Source organism: Takifugu flavidus, chromosome 14 (genome assembly GCF_003711565.1).
Source record: "Takifugu flavidus isolate HTHZ2018 chromosome 14, ASM371156v2, whole genome shotgun sequence".
NCBI classification, from domain to species: domain Eukaryota; kingdom Metazoa; phylum Chordata; class Actinopteri; order Tetraodontiformes; family Tetraodontidae; genus Takifugu; species Takifugu flavidus.
This window is the reverse complement of record NC_079533.1, coordinates 3705081-3721931: the sequence shown is the minus strand read 5'-3', so window position 1 is coordinate 3721931 and position 16851 is coordinate 3705081. Positions and strand designations below refer to the sequence as shown.

Sequence of the window (16851 nt, the reverse complement as noted above, 5' to 3'; positions counted from 1 at the left end):
TTGAAGGAAAGCAGGATGTTGTAGCCAAAATGCAGCCAGCACACCGCCACAAATAGATTTTTCTGCTTTTACACTACACTGCACGCCTTCACTCTTCACCATATATCATAATGAGACTGTGAATGCACCGTGTCATTGACATCTGGTGGAGATACGCATCATAACTTCGATCCTTACAATACAAATATATGGGCAAACAAGTCCCGAAGTAATCTGAACACCTTTAACTTATCCTGGTATATCAACCTGTTTCTAATGTAGCTAGAAGTGTGCTCATAGACTGGGAAGTCTGGAAAAACAGCCTTCTGTGATGAGTTCAAACATCCATAAAAAAAAGAGATATTTTCGATCAGCACTGCCACATTTTTAAGGAAGTTAATAAAGAAAGGAAACAGCTTTCTGAGGTCAATTGGTTTTCCTTGTTAAAACCTAAATCTGGACACCTTTTGACAAATGAGAACAAAAGTTACACCCCAAAAAGTATGATGTTTGTTGATTCATTGACATTGAGTTTTTTTTACAGGGAAAACCTAAAGGTGTAGAAGAAAGGTGGAGCACTGTTGCCTAACTAGAAGAAGCTCTGCAACATTGCACGTTCTCTCCCACATCTGTGTGGGTTTTCTCTTTGTGCACCATCTGTAGTCTGATCAGACAGACTCTTTCACACGGCTTCATCCCTCTAGCTCTGCTGCCCACCTACACAACACTTCTTGTGAGGCTGGAATGACTCCAGCACTTAGCTACAAAAGAAATCTGTTCCCAAACACCAGAACCCTGCTTCCATATGTCAAACTCAAGCCTAACTGACACACCAAAATGTTGTAAAGTGGTGCAGCAAAGCATCATAACAGTATATTTTGTAAAAGTTGTAGCTCTGCCCACTGGTTGAATGCAAGGCCAAGGTTGACTTGTGTTTTACTTATTTCTGTCAATGTTTCCTTCTGTTTTTTAGTCACTGTAAATGGTAGACGACCATTTTTTAGCAGCTGACCTTTTCAAAAATTACTAGCATTTCTATATCCACATAATCCTTGATCCTGAGCTTAAATGTGGCACCACAGAACCTCTGTAGTTCTGAGTCTGTGCGAAATGGAAGACTGGGTAGGAGGGAACTATAGCCAAAAATCTTAGCTCATATAATGCAATGACTTTAATTCTACTGTGTTGCAAGGATGAAAATGGGATTGATAAAATATGTTCAGGTGTGCAAAATGTGCTGTCGTTGAATAAATTATCCTGTCCTTAGATGTGTTGGTTCCATTCCCCTTGTTCTAGCACTGAAGTGGTCACAGATTGGATGTTCCGTTACCTGCGGAAGAGGAGTCTTCGTGGTCCGAGCTCAGGTATCCATCGCTCCTCCTGTCAGGGGTGCTGCACCTGGAGCCCCGAGAGGCTCTGCGGTGAACCTGCGGGAAGGACGGGGACAATCTGCCGTCATCGCCAGAGTCGAAGTCCCTGCTGTGTCTGAAAGGCCGCCGGGTGTCTCGGTTTGAGCTGGACGACCTCCGGTTTTCCCCGACGACGGATTTGGGTGTCAGCAAGTTATTTCTGACAAAATTCTCATTCAGCTCGGCGTCCTCGTACTCTTTGTCGCTGCCGGGCTCGCTGTCATTCTTCGTCGGGGTCGGTTCAACTCTATTAAAGCTCAACATCCGTGGAGGGACTGGGATGGGAACAGGCTTTCCCGTCCTGCCGCTAAACCTGCTTCGTTCCGGGATAAACGAGCTGGTCACGCCCGCAGTGTTACCTGCTACTTGAAGCTTCACTCCCCCTGGGTCTGACACCATGGTTCGGTGCCTGTCCCATCCTTCGTCCAGCCGCTGTGGTTTCCGAAAATTCACAGAGATGGATGTAGCAGGGTCGGCGTTAAAGTTCTCATCTTTGGCTCCAAGTCTCTCTGGTTCGCCCCTCTGCCGTCGAGCCATGGCGGTCTGCAGGTAGATCACCTTGAATTTCTCCTCGGCCAGAGCCTTCTGGAGCCTCTTCAGCTTCCTTTTGCATGACTCCAGCTCAGATTCGATGTCTGCTACAGATTTTAAGTTCATTTGCGGTACCTCCCCGTCTGGAAATTCATTCCTCCAATGTTTCGCGAATTCCTCCTGTTCCCACATTTCGACGCTGGCAACGAGCTTTCGGACAGTTACTGTGCGGATTTCTTCCGAGCTCTTTCGGTGTCTTCCTTTCTATTAACGACTACGTCTGTCGCAGATTCTTGCGGTCTCCCCCGGCTCTGGTTTCTGAGAACAAGGTCGATATTACCGTGACCACGTTCGGACCATCGCTAGCATCCCACGCATGAAAATAGAAGCCGTGCGCGCAGTGCGGGTGTCAGACACGGTGAAGTTTGGCTCTGCGTTGAAAGTTTCCACACTTCCTGTATCGATGCGTGCTGCTTTCACGACCACTCGGAAAAGAACATCCTCGATAAGATTTTTATGACAATAAAATAAATTTACTTTAGTTCAGAGCCACAACAGACTGCTGTCCGCGTATTTAGTATGTAGCCCCCCCCCCCCCCCCAAAAAAAAAAACAGCTTTAGAAGTTATTCACAGAGCTACAATTTATTTTCTGCCTTTTCGTAATAGAAGCAGAAGGTAGCACTAAAGATATCTGAGCGCTAAGAATGATCACGCATAATTCAATGTCACATTTTCCCATAAATGCAACAATTAAAAACTATCAACAACAATGTTGGAAAAATAAAAGTCAGTTATACAGACTGCCAGCAGAAGAACAATGTAGGTTTTTTTTTGTTGTTGTTGTTCTGGCTCACCGTTAACGAACACCTGTCAGTCTGTACATGTGAGATCTCTAATGATACCACGGGAGCGTTAAGAGTTGGATGTTCTTTTGATCATCTTTGGGTTTACAGGGTTCCTATTATCCCAATGGGTGTTTTTGTGATGGCTTGTAACACTGGACACAATGGTGCCTGCACACCACACTCTCAATAATGCACGCAAATCCGTTGTGAGCCAGTAGGATGAATCATACCATTTCATCATTGAAGAATATCCCTCAATTGAAAACGTGGCTCCTGCTTAGTCTTTTGTACCACACTGACATTACTATAGGTGCTAGTTCAAAGATTTTAATTTGGCAAATATGAAGAGGCACATCTTACCTTGCAAGCTTTTTATGAATGTGGTTTTCATGACCGATGATTATCCTATAAGGAACAAAAGGAAAACCTATTTTTAGCACACATACAGCAAAACGTTGGTTAGCAGCCAAGCAGACATCCTTCTGTAAAGCAGAGTGGTAATATCATACAACACAGGAGAAAGTTATCACTTCGGACAGAAAACGATATAGGGGTGTAGGCAGAGATTGATGCTTGGTATTTTTGAGTACTCCGCTGGATCCCTGCCCAGAAGTGAAACATCGTCCTCCTAAAAGCTTTCAGTAGCCAGGGCCGTCATTGATCAGCACTAGACGCAGGCCTAAGAGCCCTGATTGTGTTACTGTAATGAATAGATGAAAAAGCCTATGGCCAGCATGTAGTCATAAAAGTAGATTACAAATCATGAGCCTAATATCATTTAACAGGAAATGCCTGGATATCTCTGGTTAACTTAAAAATGCTCTGTACCAGGCGGTTGTGGAATGTATGTTAAACAATGGGGATTTCCTATTTGGAAAACCTGTAAAACCCATTAAACGTTGTATTGAATTATGCAGATTTTGTTCTGTTTAAATGGTAAAAACCGCAAAATAACAACTCCAAGAATGGATTAAATGTGGGCACATTTCCAAATACAAAAATGCTCTAAAGCAGATATACTGTATTTGTATGATACCTTCTGCGCCAGTTTTGTGAGCCACTGTCTTTTGGTATGTGACACCCCCTTGTGGCTGTATTTCAAAATCTATTGCAAAAACTAAAATTCTTGAAAACAAACTGTTAAACAGAAAAAAGTAACAGCGGCTGTTAAAAGAGCACATTATGGCATTGCACTAGATTTATTTGTGGATCAATCCATGTGACAAGACTTTGAGGACAACAAAATCTGTTCATCATAAAAGTAGTGCTACTAAAAATATTGATGAATGAAAAAAGGAATTTATGAATGAGCACACTCATGTAAAAATATTAGAAAGTACACATGCTTCATGATCTAACAAAACAGTACAAGTGGATCAAAACACACATATATTACTATAAAATTTCCCATGTTTGCAAGTACAGGAACACATCTTCATATCAAAATAATATATTGACACATAGACTACAAATTTCACTCCAAAGTTTGTGCAATTTTTCACTTAAAATCTCTGTTAAGGCAAGAATAGGACAGCACCACAGATGCAACTATTGGATTCACAGATAGGTAAAGTCAAAGGCCACAGACACCCTCAGCAACATGTTACAAACAATTCTCCCAGAGGATTAAGAGTTTGGGGTCAAATGTTGCAGGTTGTCACCTTCCACCTGTCCTGAGGAGTACATACAGTGGTTTATAAGCCATCAATCATGATCTTTAATGCTACAAATGATTCCATTTCACACAAGGTTTCAGGTTCTCGGTACCTTTTTTTAGCACATCTACACAAAGGGTCATTGCATAGTTAATAGAGTTTAAGGTAGCAACCACAGAAAACTAACACATGGAAAAGATGGTACCTAGTCAAGAGGTGAGGATGTGCAAAATCTGTACAAGAATAGTTGCTGAGGATAACCTATTCACTATCCAGACTGGCCTCACAAGCCACTGTTCATGCTTTTCTGATGGTGCTGGCTACCAGGGCTTCTCGCCGGGTGGTTACAAATGCCTGTTGTTTTTCATAATAGGCCGCCTCATTAATAAAAGTGGGGTAGACAGTGCCTGGGCCTTGGTAGTAGATGGGTTTTCCCTCAAAAGTTTGGAACATAGGGTCACCAGGGTTCAGCGGTTCCCAGTCACAGTCCTGAAACAACAAACAATCATGAGTATGCAGCTTGCATTTACACTTTTGACAAGCATTCCATGACCAATGCCATGCAGCTCAACCCCAGTTTTACCTGCAAGTTAGGATGCACCATGGCAATGATGTTTCCGTTGGTGTCTCTGGGATAGTCGACCCTCTCTAAAACACGAAAAACTTCCACGGTGCAGGCTGGGAATTCTACACCTACAGAACAACACAATATAAAGAAGCATATTGTCACGCCCTTTTGAAGATGACAACACAGAGAACTTTGTTCTGTTCAGGAAAGCAAGGTTTTCATGGTCAAGATAGATATTGCAAATGACGTGTTCACAATAAAGTACATGATGTAACATTTTATAACATTAATCTCGCAGCAGGTTAACAAGAGTACAGCCACAACTGATAACATCCTGGTACAAGGAGACTGGAAGCAGGAATGGATTTATTGCAAATACCATTTTGTACAGCCAATCATCTCAGTGTATTACAAGTGGAAAAATCTGAGATACCATCTATAAATTTAACTGAGACCAAAGGAAACATGAAGTGTTTTTTTCTTTTTACTTAATCATTACGCTCCATAATTTCTAAGATGAGCTGCTTAACCACACAAGCATCAGACCACTAAGCTGAAGTGTTGTTGGTTTTTTTTTAATCGAGAGCGTGACTGTGATTTTGAGGACTAAGTCATTTTATGCTATAATGAATATTGTTCTTTTTACACTACTGGGTTTCAGAGAACAGCAACACCCATTCATCAGCCTGGGACAGCATTCACCAGCAGCAGTGTGGCCCCACAACAGGAGATTACCGCACCACTGGCAACTCGGCCGCTCAAGACATGGAAAGTGACCAAAATCCCAACAAATGGGCCCAGCAAGGGGAAACCGACAGACTGAGACCTGTGCTTGGCACAGAGTGTCTGTTTGCATAAAAGAGGAAAGCAAAATGCTGCAATGCATTCAAAATGTTGCAGAAGTGAAGCAGAGAGATTTTGATGTGGCTACAGCTGGATGAATAATGCAAACACCCATGGGTGGTTTTATCACACAATGCTTGTCATCACAGTGACGTTAACAAACAGGCTGACCCATTTCATATTACATAATATGTGAATTTCAGCTCTTCATGGGCCTGACTTTAAAGATTCCTGATGTCATTCAAGTGTGTGATAATCTCAGTGGCTTCTTAGCTGCCTTACGAACGGAGCGTGTTCCATCTTAAAAATTTAATCTGCCTGCTGTACCTTCATTAAAGAGTTCGATGAAGTCAAGTGCGTGTTTTAGTATTATCCTCATAGACTCAAAGATATTGCTCCTTAAAACCCCCTGAGGCTGAGGACCCACTTCTAAACCTGCAATGACAGAAAATGCAAAGTTGAGGTGGTGATTGATTTTATTCACATATACGAATGAGAAACATCAGAATATCTGCATGATTCTTTTGTATTTTAATGTAAAATGTGCCCTTGCAGATAGAAAATTCATTCATTCATTACAGAGTGAATGTTTTAGGTCCAAGAGAAATTTGGCCAGACTTGAGTGACTCACCAACAGGGTGCTTGGCAACAGAGCGGGAAGTGGAATATTTCAAAAGAGGATGTTCGTTCAGCAGAACAAGACAGCTGGCTGGAGCAATGGCTTTCTGCAACACAAAGCACACAGAAGTCAGCTGTGAATCTACAAAAAAAGGGGAGAAAAACACCTTTTACACAGAGCAACCTTGCAGAGAGCTGAACGCTTCCAAGATTTGGCCAATTAAATGGAAACGTAAATCTGGACCAGCTCGCGGGCAGCAAGCCAAGCTTAAGTCAATGACATCCTAACAGACTGTGAGCTCCACATTAAAGCTCAGATTTTTGTCATTTGGGGTGAAATCAGTTTAGTTTGTTAGTGAAGGTGACTGGCTTCATTGTATCATCAAGGCAGGATGTTATAAATGCTACTTCTAATGACATTCATTTCATGTTCCAACCAGAATAGAACAGAAGATATGCTTATTGATTCATGAGGGTGCAAAAAAAAAACCAAGTTTATCTGGGGTATTAATTCATATCCTGCATATTGTTCTGAAGATTTCTATGGATGTAATGGAAGATGATGATAGTTCCCTCAGTCTATGACCAAAATTGAACTATTGAAGGACAAACTATTGTTCTGGTATCACTGAGAAGAGAACCGCATGCTTTCACTCATGAGAGGAATCTTTGGTCCCACAGGTGTTCTATTACAGTGAAAAGAAATCAGACAAAACTGCCTCTACCTGCCTCTGCCTACTACCTCATATCGCAAAGATATATCAGAATGTCAAATGAGTAGTGCTAAAGAGGCTTTCATTTAAAACAAGTGAAGGTGCTGGCTTAGGACTTTTGGTTTATTTGGATGGTTGAGCCTTTAGAGGAACTCATGCATCAGTGACTGTAAAGTGCTGGTTAAATAGTTAACACGCATTAAGTGAAGCCCTCCAGACACATATGCTGGCTAAACATTGACTCTGGGGTAGAAATAAATATTTAAAAGTCACCTTGATGTAGTTCATCATCTGCAGGTTAAAATGGTCTTTGGAGTTCTCCAGAATCAGAGTGCATCCCATGTTGGACGTGGTGTTGTGGAGGTCAAAGATGACATCATAGGCCTCCGGACTTCCTTTGGGTCCAAATAGCCTGTTGATCTCCTGCGCTCTCTGGACCTCATAGGGTAAGTCATCTCCCCAGGGGGCACTTAAAGGCACGCAGATCGAATGACATTTAATGCATATCTGCTTTAAGTATGAACAAATAAGTGCTACTGAAGAAGTCAAGTGTGTGTTTGACCCAGTCTCTCTGAATGGGGTTAAACTCTAATGATTTATTCAGAACACATTCACTTCTATTGCTTTAGTCGATAAATTAACTCAAGAAAATGTCAGTTTACACAATGTGGAGACACTTTTGCCTCACAGTTTCCCCAAGGATTCTGAGAAAATACTTTTCCATCAGCCCATGTTCTCTTAAAAATCTAGGTAAACTTTTAGAATGACAGTGAAAGCGTAGGCCTGTCCAAACAGAGAACTTCCCGTTTTTCCTGTTTTCGGGGGCCCAAAACAGTGTTTCAGTAACATTCGTGAGAACAACATGTGTCTTAATAATAATGTGATTGTGCTGGATAGAGCTGGAATCAAACAAGCAGTTTCAACAGAACACACACCCCTTTTCCTTCCCAAACTGACAAATTTGTGCAAGGCTCTGCTTTCAAACACTACAGAAGAGTATTTGTCCCTGGGCAAAAATCACTCTGCATGTTCACAGTCACAGGACAGACTGAGCAACATTTTCTTTTCTCATAACTCTTTTTGAAACGACCCCTGATCCAGGACTTCTTCTGTCTGGACTGCCAGGCATACAAACACAGTGTACACTGGAGCCGAAACATACTGTAACAACAGGAGGAACAGCAGGGTGATTTTCATTTGAAAAAAAAAAAAAAAGCAAACACCATCAGTGACTGTGCTTAGCCTCATAATCCTTAAATTTAAATACAGTCTTATAGGCTGAATTAATTTGACACTGAGTAATTGAAAATCCTTTAGGATCATTCCCAAAATGAAGTAAACTCCCCAACACAGCATGAGCTGAGCTGTTAACAGAATGTGTGTTTAATATGCAAATATAGACGACATCTTAGGAAAAATAGTAGTTCCAATAGTTGAGCGGCTTACACACAATATAATTATCAACGAATAGTTCCTTGTAATAACTAATGCATTAATGTTAATTACACATACTAACGGCTCATAAAATGGGATAAATTCATGAATTGATATCTAACAACAGGAGGCAGCTGGTCGGGCACCAGCGCGATGAGAAACAAAACGGACTGTCTGCGGGAGCAAGTTGGATAGTGCACAAGAAGAGGGATGCATTTATTTATTTATTTTAAAGCGCCGTTAATCATCTGCAGCTCAGTCACATTCGGCTCACGTTTTTCTTGTTGTCCGGATCAGACCAAGTCCTGGAGACAAGCTGCTGCTCTCTGATTGGTCGAGAGATGTGGGCGTGGGGCGGAGTGAGCACGCGTTCCCTATCATAACAGTTCCGTGGACAGGTCCACGTGACCCTTCTATGGAAAATGTCAAAATTTGTAAAATAAAAATAAAATCATTTTACTCATGAAATAGAGCAGCCAGTAGATCAATTTTATTTTATATTTATTTGCTCGGGCTGCATTCAGGCACGAGTGATAGTAAATAAAGAGATTCCGGTTGTTGGATTCTGCTGGTGAATTTTAATTAATTCAGTAAAAACAACTCAAAGAAATCGCAGTTTTCTGTCAAATGGGTTTCGCAATACAACCTGTTTTATATCAGACCGAACTCGCCTTCTATTTAAATAAAACACCAAACATGCAAAAATCCTTTTAAATAGGAGCCAAGTAAAAAGTTTTCATTCAGCATGTTGTGACGCCACTGGTGGGGAGGGCCGGCTAACAACACCGCTTACCTGAGGTTCTCCGGGCTGAAGGCTCGGTTCAGGTCCGTGTCCACGTATCTGGTGCACTTCTTCACCGCCCTCGGGTTGGTGATGAAGGGCTTAGCTTCGAGCCCTTTCCTCTGGATCTCGGCACCATTCTTGACCCACAGGTTCACGAGCGTTACGCCTGACATCTCGTTCCCGTGCGTTCCGCCGAAAATCGCCACCCGTCGGGCTTCGTCAAAACACACGCTGCCGTTGAGGGAAGACATGGCTGAACTGGTGTCAGGTGCCGCGGAGACTCGGTAAAGACCCGCTCTTTCGGTCCGGAGCAAAAGTTTCCAGCTGGAGCTTCGTCAGTCTCACTCTTTAAATGCCCACCGACGTGGGGCGCTTACGTAACGTCCCCGCGGGCTTGTTATGGTCAGGCACCATGAGTAAAACGAGTCGAGTTCGGCACGACATCTCGTGAAGGCGGCGAAAATTATCAAATAAGCCCCACTGTATAAACCGTCACAAATAATGGGAGCCGTTCTTTTCCGGTGAGGCCCTTCCAAAGCAAAATGAAATAGTTTTGCCACATATAGGGTTTAGATGGGCTATTAGATAGGCTCGCCTTGTCGAGATACAGTACATCCGTTCTTGGTTTTCGAAATAAAAGCATAGTTTTACAAAACGGCAGTCAAGCGCTGAAAGTAACGTCAATGGATGAACAGAAAGGATAGGTTTATTATTCCTTTATGCTAGTGGGAGATTTAGTAAACCAACCTTATAGGTGATATATAACTGAAATGCCACTACTCTTTAACCAGCTACATGGAGTTAGGATTTATTTAACAATTTACAAAAACAGCAAACATTTAAAAATGCCAACCCAGGGTTAGCAATGGGTAAGTTAAACATATTTTGATACAAAACAAATCCATGTTTAAAAGAACACACATTTAAAATAATCTGTATTAAAAATAAAATCAAGTAAAAATAAAAAGCAAGTCTTTGAAGAGGCTGAAAATTCCTGTGCTGAACAAAACCAACAATCAACCAGCATCTTCATTCAAACAAGTCCTCTATTGGATTATAAAGCTTGCGCTTTAATATTTGGTGCTTCTTGCACACAACACAGTCAGAAGATGAAATTTCAGACACTGAGATAGACATATCTGATGTCAAAGGGGCGGCTGTCTGCTCCTTCTTTTCCTCGACACTAAATGTGCAGAATCAGTCAACAGCTCTCCCTGAAGAGGAACATCAGCACAGGAGTTCATCTCTGTTTTGCTGTTCTTGTCCTTTAATGCCTGTTTTTCTGGTGACTGAGAATAGGAAGCTTGCTTAAAAAACCCGTTAAATGTACCAACTGTTATGCAGCATGAATGCTCTTTACTCTTCTTTTGAAGTGGGCCCAGAACAGCTGCACTTTCCATGGTCACTCGACCACTTGCATGTCCCTCACTGTCCTTTTTTCTTTCCACACCTGTCTATAGCATCCTTGCAACCAAGCTTTCTCTTCCTTTTCTTTTTCTTGACAAGATAGTCAGAATGCTCCAAATTTGTGATGCTTTTTGCTGATTGTGTGTCTTGAACTTCAGCCCGGAAAGAGATGTGTTCCCTGGGTGTCTGGGCATCTTTTTCCACAGCATCAGCACAAAGGAAGGATGAGGTTGTCCTCTCTTTTTTCTGCACTTCCCCTGAACAATTATTTTGTGCCACACTGTCTTCAGATGCATCTACTTTTGTTTTAGGATTTTTCACTGGTTTAGCACTTTGGTCTCCAGCGAATCCTTCCGAAGTTGGAATGTTATTTTCCAGAGCATTAGAGACCTCTTCCTCATCCCAGATGCTTTTCCTCTTCCGTTTGTGTGATTTCCCTATTCTTTCTTTCAAAGTTGCAGCTACTCTTGAATCATGTCCATCTACCACCTCTTCTGCTTGAGGGGCATCAGATGACTGTTGCTTTTTGGTGTGTTTTTGCCTTTGAGAATAACTCAATTCTTCCACTTTTTCCAAAGTTGAACTGTTCTGGGATTCATTCCCTGACCCTTCCAACTGCCTTGTAACACTGTGTGACTCCTCATGTATGTCAGCAGTGATAACTCTCTTGTCTTTTTTATTTTCCTTATGTTTGATCTTCACCCCTTCAGCACCATTGAAGTTTCCATTTGCTGTGCTGGACCATTCTGAGTGACTGATGTCATCATTATTTTTCTTTTTTCCACCACCCTCTAGTGAAATTATGGAATCTGTGATCATCACATCTGATTCCAAATATTCTTCCCTGACAATATTTGCTGCCTTGGTCTTTTTTTCCTTCCATTTGCTATGTTTTCTGCTGGTTCTTTCCTGCCGGTCTGTTTTTTCACAGCTAGCATTCTCGTGCTGCTTCCTCTGGTTGCACCATGTTTGACAGCTTGTTGCTTTTAATGCAGTCGCAAAACACTTTTTATCCTGCAAGATAAAAGCTAATTACAGAAAAGTTCACACACAAATAGTTGCAAGATTTTCCCTGTGTGCTTACCACAACTCTGAAGCCGTGAACGTGGGACTTTTCTTCTTCCTCTCTGTAACAGCACAGACCTGCGACCTGCGACCTGCGTGCAGGATTTCATAATACCGGTCACCTTGCTGTGTTCAGCTTTTGGTCACGTTCACATTGCCACCATCCGTGGCAACATCATCGTTACACGTTTAAGTGTGCCAGAACATTGTGAGGTAATCAACATTGTTGTTTCGGACTTTGCAATTTTCTCCCTTTTGCAAAGTATACAAACTCAGTGCAGACTGAACAAAGTGCACTAATGCAGCGAAGACAGATGGAATTTGCGGCTGATTTGTTTGTAAATGTTCCATGCGGAGAAGGCAAGCCCTTATCGTCTCCACGGTGGCTACTGGGGCGACCCCGACTCTTTGACATATGTGCGCAGCACAACTGCATCAAATTTAACAGCAATGTTGCAGGCACACTAGCTTTTTTGTGAAACCACAAAAACAATGTATACTCATTTAAAAAGTTCATAATAAGGCCCCATAGTATATCCCATGCTGCTCCAACGCATCCTGTAGTTGATAAAGAAATACTCTTCCTTTCATATTGCAGGTGAGGCGAGCCACAATTTCCTAAGTCACTTGCAGGATTATTTGACCTGGGACAAAATGTCATGACAACGTTCATATTGCCAAAAAGATCTGGGACAACACGGGATATCCATGCAGTGTGAACAGGTGCCAAACTGTCGAGATGCATTTCATTCATTTGGAAGCACCTCAAAGACTTCATCATATTTTTAGGTGCCAAAATAGTAGGATCACCTTATGCAATTTCTTTTAATAGAAAACATGCCTGCCAAATTTAAAATTCATCCTGCTCAGAGAAAAATAATGTATTTCCTGCTAGGTTTAATCAACTCAATAATTGTTAGGAAGTAAACAAGTTGAGTCCAGGCTACATTTTGCTCGTACTGTTACTATACTAGAAGTTGCTTTTAAGAACCTAAACAACAAGAAAACAGAAAGTGGAGTCACGGAGACAAATACTTACTCTGAAAGTGGGGATATGTCCTCGTCATCTGTGCCAACTGTTGGTAAAGATGTCTTTGCAGAAAACCCATTGAGACATTTAAAGAAGCCTGCAACTGCAAAAGTCTGACCAACAAAAAAGAATTCACAAAAACTATACATCAAATATCACATGCAAGTGTATATGTTAAAGCTGATCTTACATGGAGGACTCTGTTCTTCTGGGCAGGCAGTGCAGTGTCTTTAGACCCGTTAACAGGAAGGAAACCGAATGTGTACTTTGGAAGGCAGCTTTTCTTTCTGTTACTACATTTGTCAGTTCTGGCTTCTTCTTGGGATGAGGAGGATGCTGAAGATTCAGCTTCACTCTCTTCTAGATATCTCGAATACGCGAGGCATGACCTCTTCCCATGGCGACGTCGCCTTGTTGACCTTACAACATCAAGTACTGGTTTCTGTGTTACGAACAGACTATCTCCAGAATCGCTGCAAACACAATGGCACATATTTTATTTCCTAAAATGACGAATGGCCGAACATTAGTTGTGACCGAGGGGTCCACCTTTACCTCGCTTCTTCAGCAGTTAGACCCTCTTGATGCTGTCCGGCGGAAAATGCAAGAGGCTGTGGGATTTTCTTGACATGTTTTGAAAGGGTCGGAAGTTCCGGACCGTTGCCAATAGGATTATACTCATACATCTATGAATTGTGTACACCCGCCACCTTAACCACAGAAAGGCGTAAACAAACTTGATCTAAGGAAATTGTCGAAATGTATAGTTATACCCATTATTGTATATTACTAACTATCCAACTCGGTAGTACCGTAAAGCAGAGTTGAGTTTTTTCTTCTTCGTTTCCTCCTTCTTCTTCTTTTAATTTTAATGGCAGTTAGCATCCATATTTTTTACATTACTGCCACCTTCTGGTGTCCTCTCTCCACCCTTACGTCCTTTTTGACAGCACAGTGCAGATCAAAAACTTTGAAACGTCTTTCCTCCCGCCTGAACTCTCTACACAGCTAGCAAGTTATTTTTATCCCAATCCACAACCCCCAGATTTCTCAATTCATCCACAATCAGCTCACTTTTCTCACTACACTGTCTGCATATTAAAAGCATGCTCTACTGTTTCTGGATCATTACAAAACTCACATAAGCCGTGGATGTTTCTCCACAATGTATAGCGTACTGTTTAAGTTGCTGTGCTCAATACTTAACCTTGTTATTATAACCTGCTCTTTCCTGATATTCTGCCTTCTACTTGGTGAGTCATTTGTATGGAATAAAGATGCCTCCCCATGACTTCTACTTCCCATTATGTTGCCACTGCTCATTTGCTTTTTTTCAACACAATACTCTTGCCTTCTGACATTAATAATTGAATTCCTCTTTGAACAGTGCTCCTCTTAACTGCTTCCTTTGCTATCTTGTCTGCCCTCTCAGTCCCCAAGACCCCCATGTGAGCTGGGGTCCACAAAAACACAACACAAAGCCCTTTCCCTACACCTTTCCCACACTCTGTAATTGTGTTTATCACTACATTTTGGTGACTTTTTCATGCTCCTATTTTAATGTTTGTTGAGGTTGATACTGAATCACTGCAAATTAGTGCCTTCTTGGTGTTGTTATATATGTCACCATCTATCCCTATTAACTGCAGTTTTATCAGCAGCCCCTCTCTCTACATCATGTCATACGCTTTTTCCACATCAAAGAAAACTGCATATACAATCTCTTTATTGACTTGAACTTTTCTTACCTCCTCCTGTAAACACACGGCTGGATCTTTATTATATGGGGCAATCAGGTTTTTGCTTTGAATAAATACATTAATCTCTCATTTAGTCCATTACTTACTAGCCCAACCATATTCTGATGATGCTCGGCAGGTTTAACAATAATCTGAATCCTTTCAGTTTTGGATTTGATTTCAAATGTTGCATTTATCACACCAGCATTAAAAGCCACAATTTTCTTCTTCTCCATCCATAGTTTCCTTTTGTCTTCTTGCTCTTTTGTGGCCTGCTGCTCTTACACCCCTTCCTCTCTTTGTTTTCCTAGTCTAGTCAGCTTCAGTATACGATACTCTTTCTCTCATCCTGATCTTGTGGGCCTCCACTTCTCACCCCTTTGGTTCCCTCTCCAACATTTTGGTTTCACTCCTTCCCCACACTTCCCCTACTCATGCTCGCCACCACATCTTGCACACCTCTATTTTCCTTTGCAAACTTGGCTATGTGCCTAAACTCCTGGCAGTTAAAGCAGCTCATTGGTTTTGGTATAAACTCCCTCACTCTTTGCACCATAAACCCGAAATAAACCTCTTTCGGAAGCTCCTTCGTATCAAACTCCAGCATTACAGTTTCAGTTTCTTTTGTCATTCACCTAGCATTGTTATCTGCATTATTTCTCACCTTCAGATTCTCAATCAGTTCTTTAATTCCTACAGCATAGGTGTCAAACTCTGGCCTGTGGGCCAAATTTGGCCCGCAATGTAATTATATTTGGCCTGCAAAGTCTAATTGACTATTAGTGCTGGCCCACTGGTATTATCCTTTAAAGTGCATGTGCTAATACTACAAATACCAGAATGCTGTGCTGGTGTTTTGGTGTGAAAATCCACACTCTACATCAGCTGGTGGTGGTAATGCTGTTTAGATATGTAAAAGAAGGACCTGTCTTCCTTGTATGTGGAGCCAATGTGCAGTACAAGGAGAACAACAACAGGTAACACTATAAAACACAACACCAAGACAAGCACAAGCACCTGTAAATGATTCAAAGGCGCCAGAAAGTAGAAGAGATGAAAAGGCATTAGATTTACATTAACTTAACTTACAATGGAAAAAGATTGCTGTTGAAATTTAAAAGAGAAGAAATGAATGCCAGTGATGTGTTTTTTAAATTTGAATTTCAACTTTGCATGTGTGCAGTAATAAATTATATATTGTACTGTGTTAAGCTTTGCTTGTTCCATGTTCAGTTGAGCAAAACTAGTTTGGGTCCATATCAAAAGGTTCCATGTTATAGCTGGAGGAAGATTTTTTCAATAAATATCAATGTTGGCCCGTGACTTTGTCCCAGTTTTGAATTTTGGCCCACTGGGTATTTGAGTTTGACACCTCTGTCCTACAGTGAAGGGTACTACAGTAATAACACCCCCCCCCCCCCCAACTCTTCGCTTCCTGACCTTCACAACTTCAGACACTTTAACTCTCCCCAAACTACTCATTTTTCTTTGTTTTCTCCACCTGCTGCTATGTGTTGCACCCAATAAGCAGATTTCCATCTCCTAAGATCCTGCCATACTTTACTTCTCCGACTTGTGCTCTTATAATTTGTGTTAGTTTCAGTAGATCAACTTTCTTCTCTCCTCCCTCTCCCTCAAACCGGACCACAACATTCAGCACTTCAATCTTTAGGACCGGTTTACCTCCTCTACACCCCTCGCTCTCTGTTCCAGCTGAACTACTGATCACTTTATCATCCTTTTACTCCCTTTCTTCCTCTCCTCAACACTTGCCCATTTACTCCCTCCCCACTACAATCTACGCTATCACCATCCATCTCTCCCTCTTTCATTCTGATCCCAGCTGTCTTTTCCAACAGAAGTTTACCAAGAGTTCTTTATATAGAGTAGATATATATTGTCCACTGGAACTTCCATGCCTGATATCCTCCCAGGTTTTGCCTATCCTCCCTACTTCCTATTACTGACGCTGAAATCTTTTTGAGAAACGTCACACCGCGCCAACTCTCCCATCGCCGGAAGTGTTTCGACATCATAGTCGTATGACATACTGACGACCCACCGAAGAGGGCACACAAGAAACAAGATAAAGCACTCTTTGTACTTCCGCTTTTGACTATAATGATTTCCAAAATGTAAAGTTATTTCCACATAATACAGCCAACGCGATATTTTTTGGAAAAAAACGGATTTATTTTATATCAATACTTTTCATATTAATTACATCTTT

General features: G+C 41.6%; 3 protein-coding genes and 1 long non-coding RNA gene across 6 annotated transcripts in view; 1 reads left to right on the top strand and 3 right to left on the bottom strand.

Moving 5' to 3' along the window:
• Nucleotides 1–2365, bottom strand: part of abr (ABR activator of RhoGEF and GTPase) — a 77399-nt gene extending 75034 nt beyond the window's left edge. The window contains exon 1 of the mRNA XM_057054764.1: nt 1310–2365. Within this exon, the coding sequence (XP_056910744.1) occupies nt 1310–2111 (802 nt within the window). The 5' untranslated portion in view covers nt 2112–2365. The remainder of the gene's footprint in view (nt 1–1309) is intronic.
• Nucleotides 1797–6185, top strand: LOC130537763 (uncharacterized). The gene is made up of 2 exons (XR_008953684.1): nt 1797–1937; nt 5650–6185. It is a non-coding gene; the product is annotated as an uncharacterized LOC130537763 (long non-coding RNA).
• aspa (aspartoacylase) lies at nt 3933–9851 on the bottom strand. Of its 3 annotated transcripts, XM_057054778.1 has the most exons (7): nt 9390–9530; nt 8871–9009; nt 7436–7631; nt 6463–6556; nt 6159–6266; nt 5004–5113; nt 3933–4909 (listed from the first exon to the last, which is right to left on the bottom strand). In XM_057054778.1, exons 2-7 carry the CDS (start codon nt 8975–8977, stop codon nt 4718–4720), a joined length of 807 nt encoding a protein of 268 aa, XP_056910758.1. In that variant the 5' UTR covers nt 8978–9009; nt 9390–9530; the 3' UTR covers nt 3933–4717. The 3 variants fall into 3 exon arrangements, with proteins under 3 accessions (XP_056910758.1, XP_056910756.1, XP_056910757.1); XM_057054776.1 differs by lacking the exon at nt 8871–9009 and having other exon boundaries at nt 9390–9844; XM_057054777.1 differs by lacking the exons at nt 6159–6266; nt 8871–9009 and having other exon boundaries at nt 9390–9851.
• A 578-nt stretch (nt 9852–10429) lies between these two features.
• Nucleotides 10430–13711, bottom strand: LOC130537756 (uncharacterized). Its single transcript, XM_057054769.1, has 5 exons — nt 13438–13711; nt 13073–13355; nt 12892–12995; nt 11872–11944; nt 10430–11801 (listed from the first exon to the last, which is right to left on the bottom strand). The coding sequence occupies exons 1-5, from the start codon at nt 13566–13568 to the stop codon at nt 10806–10808; spliced, it is 1587 nt and encodes a 528-aa protein (XP_056910749.1). The 5' UTR covers nt 13569–13711; the 3' UTR covers nt 10430–10805.
• Between the last annotated feature and the right edge of the window lie 3140 nt (nt 13712–16851).

Excerpts from the sequence above, each read along its gene's own strand:
- aspa (XM_057054776.1), bottom strand. The coding sequence starts at position 9,631 with ATGTCTTCCCTCAACGGCAGCGTGTGTTTTGACGAAGCCCGACGGGTG. Across the intron at positions 6,557-7,435 it reads AGATGATGAACTACATCAAG|AAAGCCATTGCTCCAGCCAG; the intron begins GTGACTTTTAAA and ends TTTGTGTTGCAG. Across the intron at positions 6,267-6,462 it reads TGTTGCCAAGCACCCTGTTG|GTTTAGAAGTGGGTCCTCAG; the intron begins GTGAGTCACTCA and ends CTGTCATTGCAG.
- LOC130537756 (XM_057054769.1), bottom strand. The coding sequence starts at position 13,568 with ATGTATGAGTATAATCCTATTGGCAACGGTCCGGAACTTCCGACCCTT. Across the intron at positions 13,356-13,437 it reads CTAACTGCTGAAGAAGCGAG|CGATTCTGGAGATAGTCTGT; the intron begins GTAAAGGTGGAC and ends TTGTGTTTGCAG. Across the intron at positions 11,945-12,891 it reads GACATATCCCCACTTTCAGA|GTCGCAGGTCGCAGGTCTGT; the intron begins GTAAGTATTTGT and ends TCCTGCACGCAG.